At 38.5% G+C, this 13559-nt stretch overlaps 1 protein-coding gene across 1 annotated transcript; it reads right to left on the minus strand.

Moving 5' to 3' along the window:
- Positions 1–484: 484 nt before the first annotated feature.
- Positions 485–1216, minus strand: LOC141601923 (uncharacterized). The gene has a single exon (XM_074422228.1). The coding sequence runs from the start codon at positions 1214–1216 to the stop codon at positions 485–487; it is 732 nt and encodes a 243-aa protein (XP_074278329.1).
- Positions 1217–13559: the final 12343 nt, after the last annotated feature.

Consider the following 13559-nt stretch of genomic DNA (forward strand, 5'->3'; position numbering starts at 1 on the left):
AGGACTAAAGGTTGAATCTTAATCCTTTACTATTTTGTTTATGTAATTTTCATTTATGACTAGTTATCATCTTTATAATTTCGTTATAATCCTTACAATTTAAAGGGAAGTATACTGATAATTCCTACACCTACAATAACACACCGTGATTACACCACACCATAGCCTCTATCCTACCCATCGGACCTTCTATGTCTCCCTTCTTACGTCGCCAAACACCATAAGTCAAGGCAGTTCCGATTTTTTTTTGAATTTTTGTTTTTTTTTTGGTGCAAAAATTGCACACACAAATCTATGGGTTGCCTCCCAGAAGCGCTGTTGTTTAACGTCGTTGGCTCGACATCTCGCGGAGTGGTAAAACCACCTCATATAAGCTTGGAGAGAAAATTTACCTTGACTTACCAACATAAATACACGATGAAGAACGAAAGCAATATTTTACATGGATAGTTTGCACACCTTTCCCGGAGCCCTTCCGGCGAATTTATTTATCAAACCAAGCCTTCTTCTTACCTCTAGATGCCCCTGCATCCTCACGACGATCCCATAAGATGACACACCTTTGTTCTTTAGGAGGGGATCTCTGCAAAACCTCAGACACCTTGCTCGGAATAGGAGATTTTTGACACTCTAATAAATCATGGTTAGCAAAAGTGTCTATAACACACAAAGAATGAACCACAGGAGAGTGGGAGTTAGGTTTATTGATTTCAAATTTAACCACAGTCCCATCAAATTCCATGGTAAGAGAACCTTTAGAGACATAAATCTTAGTTCCTGCAGTTCTAAAAAATGGTCTCCCTAATAAGACGGGGATAATATCACTCTCACTCTTCATGTCAAGAACATAAAAGTTAGCCGGAAAGACTAACTTACCAACACCAACCATGACATTCTCTACAACCCCCTTAGGATAGACACTAGACCTATTAGCTAGTTGAATTACTACACTAGTGCCTTTTAAAGGTCCAAGTTTAAGTTTTTCATAAATATCATAAGGGATGACATTAATAGATGCCTCTAAATCTAACATGGCCTTTTCAAACCTAAGGTCTCCTATGGTACAAGGAATAGCAAACATACCAGGGTTACTACATTTAGGGGCAAACGTATTTTGAAATAGTGCATAAACATACTCACTAACCTTCCCCTTAGGACCCTTACCCTTCGGTTCATTTTGCTTTCTCTTATGGGTACACAGTTCTTTCAGAAACATAGCATAACGAGGTACAGACTTAAGAAAATTTAAAAGTGGAATATTTACCTCGTAATGGCGAAAAGTCTCATAGATATCACTATCTTTTTCAATCTTCCGCGTGGACTTGAGAGCTTATGGAAAAGGAACTTCCGGTTCATACGTTGGCAATGGTTGCTCATCCACCTTTTCATCGATCTCTTCAACTACCTTCTCTTCTTCTTCATGGATAGTAGGAGTTTTTATCTTCTTCTTCTTCTTTTCCTCTACCTCCTCCAACTGTCTTCCATTCCTCAAAGAGTCAGCACTTACACTCTCCCTTGGCGCACCGAGTCTCTTGCCTTTAATCTATTAGTAGCAGTAGCCATTTTGTTGGGGCTGGTGTCCTTTACAGTTAGTTCAATAACATTTAAATCTCTAAAAGGATCAAAGGGTATACTTTTGTATTAATATCAGTTGGTCCACGTTTATCAATAACGGTTGGCTTGCTAGATAAGTTTGACGTTATTGTCATACTGATGGCGGTGATCAACTGGTCCCTAAAAGTCACACCTATAGGATACGTTTGAGAGATGTGACGGTATGAAAATACAGTCATGTTGATGCCTAATTTGACTAAACAGTTAGTCGGAGTTATTGACTAATAATTAGTCAAACGCGATGTTGAGATATTTATTTAATACAGATTAAATAATAATGGCTAAGACGAATTAAGCGGTTAATTCGTAAATTGAATATAAACGATTATATTTAATTAATGTATATTGAATTAATTATACAATATTGTCATTGTCGGACAAGTATTAATATATCGACTGAGTCATGTTACTAGTTGATATTTTAATAACCGATAACCGATGACGATTTATAATAAAAACCCGTCATATACATTTTAGCATTTTCGTGTCGGACCATGGGTTAAAAATAAGGAGAAAGTGGAAAGCCCACTCCCTCCTCTTGAAGCTCACGGCCGAAACACACAAAGGGGGAGCTTCTCTCCTTTTGTGACCTAATGATCTCATTTGCAAAACAAATTAGGGTTTCGGGGTAATTTTCTCTGAAATTTCTAGATCTCACATCGAAAAACCTCACAACAACTCTCTCAATATTGCAAGTCAATTAGAGAGTATTTCTAGCACAAGGGGCATAGTCTCAGACGGTCTTGGGTGCAACGATTAGGAGGAAATCTACTTTGATTTCTGTTCTTAGGCCGCATTTCAAAGGACCCGAGGTTGATTCTTGTTCCTTATCATTTTCTCTTGTATTTTTGTTTTATGACGATAATCACATGTTAAAGATACGTTATAGTCCTAAATTTTAAGGGTTTTATACGGATATTATCCCACAAGTGGTATCAGAGAGAGGCCACGTAATTTTTTTCATGTTGATTTTCATTAAACAAATTGAATCGATAATTTTTTGCATAAAAAAAAAACGTGCGGCATCAATTTTTGTCTCGGCTGAAATTTTTTTACTCGGCTGTTGCGTTTTTTTGTCTTGGAAACCGTGCCATACGGTTCATGTCTGATCAGACGGTCTTTTGTTTTCGATTTGTTCTTTGCATATTGTTATTTTAAACGATTATTATTGCAATATGTTTATGTTTTATCAATTGTAAATTCATTTCTATACGGATTAGGTTAATTTGCAATTGGTTTTATCAAATCGATTTTTGTTTGGGACTTTTGTGGCTCACGGTTTAGCTGCTGAATTTTTTTTTTTTTTTCTTTCTTTTTGGTCTCGGTATTGCTGCTGGAATTTAAAAAAAAAATTTTTTTTTGGCTGTTTGTCACGGTTTAACCGTGAAAAGAAAAAAAAAAATTTGTGTTTTAATTTTTTTTTTTTGGCCATGTTTTGTGCATAATACGGATTTTATGCATTCGCTTGATAGTGAAACGGTTCACTCACGTACCATTTAGTTTTTTTAAAGCGATTTAAAGTAACGGATTGTAATGAATTAAAATTAAGTTGATTAAAGCGGTTTAGTCACATAATTTTAATTGTTAAAAGGTGGTTTGGATAAATTTAACATAATTACGGAATTATGTCACGAATAAATTTTATTTTAGTTGATGCATTTTTATTTATCGTTATTTTGAATGCCTTGAATGTTTTATTACGTATTTAATTTTTACAATCGGTTGTAACTTAGTGTGGCCTTAGTAGAACGTGTTACCGTAATGATGGAACACGGTCTTGGTTGTATTTTGAGATCTCGCATCTCCATTTTGATTTTTCCTTGTAATTACAGTTTTAATTTAGAATGTAAATAGGTTTTTTTTTGTAAATTTTAATTGTAATTTTGAGAAGACCAAAAATGGAGATCGGATGCTCACTCCCGCTGCATGGACAAAGATGGAACATCAAGACAAGCTTCTCGGGTCCAACGGTGGATTCCAAAGTTGTATTATGTTCTTTTTACTAGGATAGGCCACACTAGGAATTTTTATTTACGTTTTGCATTCTTTCATTTATTTTATCGTAACGATAGATTGCATCATATTCCGCCTAAAACCAAACCACCTAATAATTGCATGAAAACTGACTCATATAGAGGTCACGCGTTAGTTTTCTTTGATATACAGATATCACACGTTTTTATAAGCCATCACCTAAATTAATTCATTCACGCAATGCTTGTTTTTTCGTTCACTTAAAATGAATTAAAACTAAGTTGATGGGATCTTCCTCGTATAACCAAAAATTGAGAATAGTCTTTATAGGTCAAACTCCAATGAATCCCTTCTTCGTCGGTAGGCATAATATGACCCCTTCTACGTCGGGTAAGTTGGAACTGATTGACCTATTTTATCTCAACACTATGGTCACTCGTACGATCCTGTGATTATGGCGGACTATAGATAGGACTTACGGAAATCTATCGACCAAGAGTTCTAACGATAGAACTAGCTAAACAGTTGGCTTATCAATTTATGGAAATTGAGTCTTGGGATCACTTGTATTATTCTTGAGGGAGATCAATTATGCAAGTGCAATGAGTCTACACGATTAAAATGAATTTTAAATAGACTTAAATCACCTCGATGAGTTGCTTATTTCGTTTTGTTTTTCCTTTCTTTTTCAGTGTAGATCATGATCACTTAAACTGCTAATAACAAAATGGCTGGCCGTGCTGACGACCCAATGCCAAGTGCCACATTGGACCGTGAGTCCTGGCTTCGGATCTTCATGAATCAGATGAATCGGTCTACTCGATCAAGAATGATGGATCAAACTTCGCGGACCGGGAGGCGGCATTACGGAATGCTGCGCCGCCGCGACGGAAGCTCAAATATCCGACAGCCCATCCCGTCAAACCCAGGCCCCACGGCTGGAGCTAACGAGATCGCCAAGTATAACGATTTCGTCATGGAAGCGGGTGCGATTAAAAACGTACTCATTTTTGCAATGGAATCCAATTTGCAGAAACGCTTCATAGCCCAAGGTGCAAACAAGATTTTCACCACGCTCACTAAGGAATTCTCGAAAGCACCGAGAATCGTGACCTATGAGCATACCACTCGCTTCTTTGATGCGAGACTCCAGAAGGGCCAACCGGTTAGCCCACACATTCTCAGCATGATTGAGAATGTCGAGAGACTGGAGGCGCTTGATTGTAAAATCAGCGAGAACATCGTGATTGACCGCATGCTTCATTCACTCCACGATGGTTTTGCGCTCTTTAGAGCGAATTACTATATGAATGATTTGAAGAAAAGTCCTCATGAACTACACTCCCTTCTCGTACAGACCGAGAAGGATATGAAGTTTAGTGGGAGCTTGAAACAGGATGTTCTCGTTCTGTCAAACAAGGGCAAGGGTAAGGGCAAAGCTCAGGCAGACGTAGCGGTAGGTAAACCGAAGGTTAAGAAGTCGGGATCAGGTAAGAGTGGGCCTGGTGAGTCGAGCAACTCATCAGGCGCGATAAAGAGCAAGACCGAAAACATGGAATGCCATCACTGCCACAAGACTGGGCATTGGAGGCGTACATGTCCTGTTTACCATGAGGACATAAAAGCAGGTCGCGTTAAACCTGTTGGTATGTCTTCTTCCTCTTCTACTTTTATTCATATGATTGAGATTAACCACGTAAGTTACGGAACTTGGGTACTAGATACTGGTTGTGGTTCTCATCTCGTGTAATCATGTGCGGGGGCTCAAAACATCGAACCCCTCGTAAAGGGTGAGGTGGACCTGCGTGTCGGGAATGGAGCACGAGTGGCTGCCGTCTCGAGGGGAACATACGTGATCCAGCTTCCTAGCGGATTTGAGTTATTTTTATATAACTGCTATTATGTACCCAGTCTTTCTAAAAACATTATTTCAGTTTCTGCACTTGACAAACTTGGTTTTTAATTTGTAATAGAGAATAATACTTGCATTTTCTCATTACACGATATGATTTATGGCAAGGCAGTCTCCATGAATGGAATTTATGTTTTAGATCAGACCACCGAAATATTACACGTAATGAATAAGAAGTTAAAGGTTGGTGACAAAGATCAAACGTATCTATGGCACTGCCGTATGGGACACATTAATGAGAAACGCGTAAAACAGCTCATAAAGAATGGAGCTATCTCGGCCTTTGATTTTCAATCATTTGGCACGTGTGAATCATGTCTCATTGGCAAGATGACTCGAATTTCCTTCAAAGGTGTTGGAATGCGCGCTGCTGACCTATTAGGACTCATACATACGGATGTATGTGCACCTATGTCAATCACCGCACGAGAAGGCTATAGGTATTTCATCACTTTCACGGATGATTTAAGTAGATATGGCTATGTCTACTTAATGAAGCACAAAAGTGAATCCTTTGAGAAATTCAAGGAATACCAGAATCGGGTACAGAACCTACTGGGTAGAAAGATTAAAACACTGCGCTCAGACCGTGGTGGCGAGTATCTTTCTCACGAGTTTGATCAACACCACAAAGACTGTGGGATTTCCTTGCAGTTAACTCCACCTGGAACACCTCAGTTGAATGGTGTGTCCGAACGGAGAAATCGAACACTAATTGATATGGTTCGATCCATGATGAGGCACACCGTGTTGCCTGACTCATTGTGGGGTCATGCTCTTTTGTCAGCTGCTCTAATACTTAACCGAAGTCCGTCGAAAGCTGTTGACAAGACTCCATATGAACTATGGAAGGGAACGGTCCCTAACTTGTCCTTTATACGGGTTTGGGGCTGCGAGGCTTATGTCAAGTGGAGACACAAGGATAAGCTCGGCCCACGATCGGTCAAGACATACTTTATAGGTTATCCTAAAGGAACGCTTGGTCATTACTTTTATTCGCCAACCGAACAACGTGTATTTGTTGCGGCAAGTGCGACATTCTTAGAGAAGGAATTTCTCGAGAATGCAAAGAGTAATAGAACCTTCGAACTGTCGGAGATTCCAGAACCAAATACCGTGCAACCATTGGAGGAACAAATTCCTTCAATCCCGGCTGCGGTTAATATTCCTGAGGAACCTAGGAGGTCGGGAAGAATCTCTATTCTTCCGGACAGATACATTGGTATGGTCGAGGAACATGACATAGATGACATTCTACTCTTAACGAGTAGTGAACCCGCAACCTATAAAGGTGCCATGACTAGTTCCGACTCAAAGCTATGGCTTGAGGCCATGCAATCCGAGATGGACTCTATGTATGAGAACAACGTATGGGATCTTGTTGACTTACCTGCTAAGGTTCGTCCCCTTCAATGCAAATGGCTTTACAAGATAAAGCATTCTGTGGAAGGTCAACAAGATATCTATAAAGCACGACTAGTTGCTAAAGGTTTCACCCAAGTGCCAGGTTTGCACTACGATGAAATATTTGCACCCGTAGTCATGCTGCGTTCCATTCGAATTATCTTAGCGATTGCCGCTTTTCATGACTATGAAATTTGGCAGATGGATGTGAAAACCGCCTTCTTAAACGGTTTTTTGGAGGAAGAGTTGTACATGGTACAACCCGAAGGTTTCATCGATCCAGAACATCCTAAGAAAGTGTGCAAGCTTAAGCGTTCCATTTATGGACTTAAGCAAGCTTCTAGGAGTTGGAATCATCGTTTCGACCAAGTGATAAAAGAAAATGGATTTACTCGATCGGTCGAGGAACCATGTCTATATATCAAGTCGAGTGGGAGCAAGATTGTCTTCCTAATATTGTATGTCGATGACATACTCCTGATTGGGAATGACATACCTCTCTTAACTTCGGTAAAAGTATGGTTGAAGAACCATTTCCAGATGAAAGATCTGGGTGAGGCACAAAGAATTTTGGGCATCCGTATCTATCGAGATAGATCACGTCGGATGTTATCTCTCGATCGAGAGTCTTATATAGACAAGATACTAGAGAGATTCAGCATGACTAACTCCAAAAGGGGTTTCTTCCTATGGCTCCAGGGGTGCATTTGAGCAAGTCTCGGGCACCGAGACACCGAAGAGAAAGAGCGCATGACACGGATTCCTTATGCCTCGGCTATAGGATCAATCATGTATGCCATGATATGCACACGTCCGGACGTGGCATATGCATTGAGTATGACAAGTCGATTCCAACACCATCCAGGTGAATCACATTGGATGGCTGTCAAGAACATTCTTAAGTACCTACGGAGGACTAAAGATTGGGCATTGACTTATGGAGGCGATCAAAAGGTATGCGCAACCGATTCTGCAGATGCTAGATTCCAAACGGATCGAGATGACTCGAAATCTCGATCTGGATTCGTTTTTACTCTTAATGGCGTTGCGATCACCGGAAGAGTTCCAAACAAAGTGTTACAAATGCTAATTCTACGACTGAGTCCGAGTACTATGCCGCGTCTGAAGCTGCAAAGGAAGCGATATGGATGCGTCAATTCTTACAAGGACTATCTGTAGTGCCTAGTTCGAATGACCCGATCACCATCTATTGCGACAATAGAGGTGCCATCTTCCAAGCTAAGGAGCCAAAGTCTAGCAACAAGTCTAGACATGTACAACAGAAAGCTCATCTAATCCGAGATTACGTGGAGCAAAAGGAAGTAGTGATAGAAAAGATTGCTACAGATGATAATATAGCAGATCCTCTCACTAAACCATTACGACAAGATAAGCATTAAGGGCATGTTAATTCCATGGGAATTAAACGTGTTCCTGAGTTGTAGTACTCTTTTATGGATTAGATTCATTTTCTTTTGTACTCTATACGACATCATCGTTTTGATATTTATATATTTTGTTTATCATGTGGATTTGTACGACAATTTTGAACACCACAAAGTGAACTGAACAAACATTATATTTTTGGTCCTTAATTGCCCACGTGAGCTGATAACTCTGGCAATTATTTTGTGACGTTGGTTGATGGTGGGTTCAACGAGCCATAAGTCAAAAAGGTTGACCAATCACGAGAGGCGAGTTATACGGATATCTCGTAGGACACAATTGTGACATCGACGTGGAGTCCTAAATGTTTTATAACATTCGGTGCCAGGTCGTGGATAGGACCTCCATGGTGATCCTAAGAGTCGATTCTTTTGACTATCGACTGTCTCTTAAGACTAAGGCAGATTTTGGGTGACTTTGGTTTCTTTCTCACGGTCATCCGTAACAGGGGGCCAAGTAGATTTTTTCTGGGTCATTTCATGTTGTGCTTAGATCGGAAGGAGTCGAGTTGAAGGAAATATTCAGCCTTTATCGTGTACTCGATATTTCTCGGGGCCACTCGAGGAGTCAGAATCGAAATGCATGGCCATGCTCGAATACGAATTCGTTTTATCAGTTGAGTTACTCTCTAGTCGGGGAAACCACTCTTGATACAGATCGATTGTAAAATACGACCTTTGCGGATTCGGATCTGCAAATTGTTTTACATTGAGTGGGAGAAATTTTAAATGAATATGAGAATCGGTTATCGCACATACACTTGTACGGACAAGTGGGAGTTTGTTGGAGCTGTGTCCTCCAGTTAGTGCGGATAACGTTATTGCACATGCACTTGTACGGACAAGTGGGAGCTTGTTGGGGCCGGTGTCCTTTACAGTTAGTGCAATAACATTTAAATCTCTAAAAGGATCAAAGGGTATACTTTTGTATTAATATCAGTTGGTCCACGTTTATCAATAACGGTTGGCTTGCTAGATAAGTTTGACGTTATTGTCATACTGATGGCGGTGATAAACTGGTCCCTAAAAGTCACACCTATAGGATACGTTCGAGAGATGTGACGGTATGAAAATACAGTCATGTTGATGCCTACTTTGACTAAACAGTTAGTCGGAGTTATTGACTAATAATTAGTCAAACGCGATGTTGAGATATTTATTTAATACAGATTAAATAATAATGGCTAAGACGAATGAAGCGGTTAATTCGTAAATTGAATATAAACGATTATATTTAATTAATGTATATTGAATTAATTATACAATATTGTCATTGTCGGACAAGTTTTAATATATCGACTGAGTCATGTTACTAGTTGATATTTTAATAACCGATAACCGATGACGATTTATAATAAAAACCCGTCATATACATTTTAGCATTTTCGTGTCGGACCATGGGTTAAAAATAAGGAGAAAGTGGAAAGCCCACTCCCTCCTCTTGAAGCTCACGGCCGAAACACACAAAAGGGGAGCTTCTCTCCTTTTATGACCTAATGATCTCATTTGCAAAACAAATTAGGGTTTCGGGGTAATTTTCTCTGAAATTTCTAGATCTCACATCGAAAAACCTCACAACAACTCTCTCAATATTGCAAGTCAATTAGAGAGTATTTCTAGCACAAGGTCTCAGACGGTCTTGGGTGCAACGATTAGGAGGAAATCTACTTTGATTTCTGTTCTTAGGCCGCATTTCAAAGGACCCGAGGTTGATTCTTGTTCCTTATCGTTTTCTCTTGTATTTTTGTTTTATGACGATAATCACATGTTAAAGATACGTTATAGTCCTAAATTTTAAGGGTTTTATACGGATATTACCCCACACATTTGCCCCATCTGATTCTCCAAGTTTTGAATGCTAGCCTTGGTTTCTTGTTGATTTTAAACCATAGTCGATTGAAGAGTATCCTCAGTTGACATTTGATTGCTAGAAAGAGGTCCTTGTGTAGGAGCCACATGTTGAACTGGTGGTCGAGGTACAAATTGGACCTTTGGTTGACCGGATTGTCCACCTTGTCCAAATTGCTGAGTGTTTTGAGAATTTCCCCACCTAAAATTTGGATGAGCATTCCACCCTTCATTGTAAGTGTTAGAGTAAGGATCCCACTTCTTTTGAGGTGTACTCTCCCATACTCCATTTACCTCTTCTTGAGAACCTTCTTGCATGAATGGACAATGCTCACTAGGATGTCCTCTAGTGGAACAAATTCCACAGACCATCGCCATCTTCTGTCCCGTCATCATCTCCTTGAAAAGAGTGGTCAAGGTGTCAACTTTTTCTTCAAGATGGGAAGAAGATGAAGAACCCACTGAATTTACTCCCCGCTTTGTATATTTTCTAGCAAAATACCGTGAGCTCTCAGCTAACTCACCAATGATCACCCAAGCCTCATCCGGGCTTTTATTTATAATACCTCCTCCACATGCCGCATGCATGGTACGAGCATCTTCCACACTCAAACCACTATAAAAATACATAACAAGGTCTTCAACAGTGTACCCATGATAAGGGCAAGTAGCACATAATTTCTTAAACCTCTCCCACTATTATACATTGTCTCCCCATATTATTTCTGCATTACTGATCTCTTTCTTCAGCTGAGATGCTCGGGATGCAGGAAAATACTTTTCTATAAAGGCTTTCTTCATTTTGACCCATGTATCAATGCTTCTTGGTAGTAAATAATAGAGCCAATCCCTCGCAGCATCTTTTATGGAAAACGGGAAAGCTCTCAGTTTTAACTGGTCATCAGTCACTGTAGCCGGCTTCATACTAGAGCAGACAATATAAAAATCCGACAATTGTTTATTTGGATTTTCATTGCTTAGACCATGGAAAGATGGCAAATGATGAATTAGCCCTGACTTTAGCTCAAAAGTTGCGTTCTCACCTAACGCAGGAAAAGTGATACACAATGGTTGTTGTGTAAGATCAGGAGCATTAAGTGCTTTAGTCTTATTGTTTGCCATGGTGAAAGAATTATCAGTGGCTTCAGATATTTCAGAATATTATCCGACTCAGATTGGAAATCCTCAGAATCGTAACCTTTAGAAACAGCTATGATTACACCTTTCTTGTTCTTTCTCAACCTGAAAAGAGTATGCTCAATCTCTAAATCGATTGGCTCGAGATTCAAGTTAGAAGAACGAGTATTATGCATAAAATAAACAAAGCAATAATAAACACTCTACACTAACACACAAAAATTAAACTATTGTCTTCCCCGGAAACAACGCCAAATTTGACGGGCTGAAAGTCGTATGCCTATCAAAGTAAATTTATATCACTTACTCGACTACACTACTAAAAATAGCAATATAATGGAAGTAAGGGTCGAACCCACAGAGAAGGACTAAGTTAACTAATGTGTATAATAATGCAGAGTAAAGTAACTAATTTGGGGGGATTTGTTTGTTTGGTCAACTAAGACTAAATCAAGTAATAAAATTAGAGTAATTCAGATAATTAAAAGTCTTAAGTCAACTTATCTCCGCTACCAATTAAGTCAATTGATCATCGAAAGTCTAAAATACCAATTTACCTTCAAGTATCTATCGTGAAATAAATATGCAATATTAATTTCTGTTCCTTCTTAAGGGTAGTCAAATAATTCGATCAGCGATATTATAAGACCCTAACTATCAAATAATCTAACACACACGTGCGAGATTCAACCCAATAGCAGCAATAATGAATAAAGGAACCAATAGAAACAATAATTACAACCACGCAGTTATAATTCAATTGTTTGTTTAATCTCTTCCTAACCACAAATAATGATAAACTGAATCAATTACAAGGATAAAGGTTGCTACTTTAATTTAGATACCAAGCAAACTGAGTCGATAATCTAAACTAGCAAAATATTGATAATTACTAACACTATTGATCAGATAATGAAAGTAAATAAAAATCAAATAAATAAAGAACAAGAGTTTAGAACAATACTTGAAAGATAGAAGGTAAAGACAATCTCACAATCGATTAATCGGTAGCTTCAAAAGTTAAACCAAGAAGGGAGGAATTAGTTCCTCATACTAGATCTAAAATAATTAGGTTTTTTTCAAGAATTGCAAAAGTAGATTTCTAAAACTGAAAAATAAAGAGTTTAAGTACTCTCCTAAATAAAGTCAACTGAGTAACCAAAGTCAAAACAAGTCTCGGAACAAACCGAGTAAACTAAACAAATCTCGAGCCTTTATAGTCTGTTATGCGCGACAATAGCACAAACCATGGTCGAATGTCTGTCGCGCATAGGTCGCGTGTACGTCGCGCGTAGGTTGAATGTCAGTCGCGAAAAACGCTGCTGCCAAATTTGTCTTCTCTTTCGTATGCACGCATGAATAGTGCGACATATGCTCGTGCACGCCTCCCAAGGTATGTTCATAGGTATTTGAGCCCACCTATCCTCACGCTTATATTTCGTCTTTGACATACAAAACCGACCCACAAGATCTTCTTTATCGTTTCCAAGCTTCATTTTCAACTTTACTATATAGCTTATTCTTCTTCGCACTTCCAAACTTGGTATTCAATTACTCATTACCGCTTACAAATTATCGCCTTTTGTACCTTTAAACTCATTAACTCGACCTTCTTAATACATACTAAATCCGTCTTATCAGAGCTCGTCTCGGATTAATAGATATGAGATTCCCTCAAATTAAATAGATATAGGAGTCCATCTCAATTAAATAGATATGCGATTGTCTCGAATAAAAATATGAGACCGTATCAAGATTTAGGTACACCATATATTAATGCCAAACTTAAAATAATTTAATAGCACATAAATCTTATAGGTTACTTCGATCTATTAAACATGAACAAAAACTAGATCAGTTGCTATAACAATCGTAGTAACTCATGAGTCAAATACACGATCATAATGAAAATTATGCTCAATATGTGCAGAGAGATGAAACAAACATAACCCTTATAAGTATTTTATTCTTCAATATTAGTGCAAGAAAAAAAAATTCAAGATTACAGCAAAAACAAACACATTAATAGAAAAAATCATGTGGCAGAACAAAGTAGTACACACTACGAATTACGGAGTAGCATATAGACTAGATAAAAACAATACAGATGTTGAGGTATTATTATTAGTCGTAAAACTAATGCATTATATTGAATTAATGGTATTTGATATTAACGATGTCGATTAAACAATCAAACGTAGTTATTCATACCACTCTACTAAATC

This window comes from Silene latifolia, chromosome 9 (genome assembly GCF_048544455.1).
Source record: "Silene latifolia isolate original U9 population chromosome 9, ASM4854445v1, whole genome shotgun sequence".
Classification (NCBI taxonomy): Eukaryota; Viridiplantae; Streptophyta; class Magnoliopsida; order Caryophyllales; family Caryophyllaceae; genus Silene; species Silene latifolia.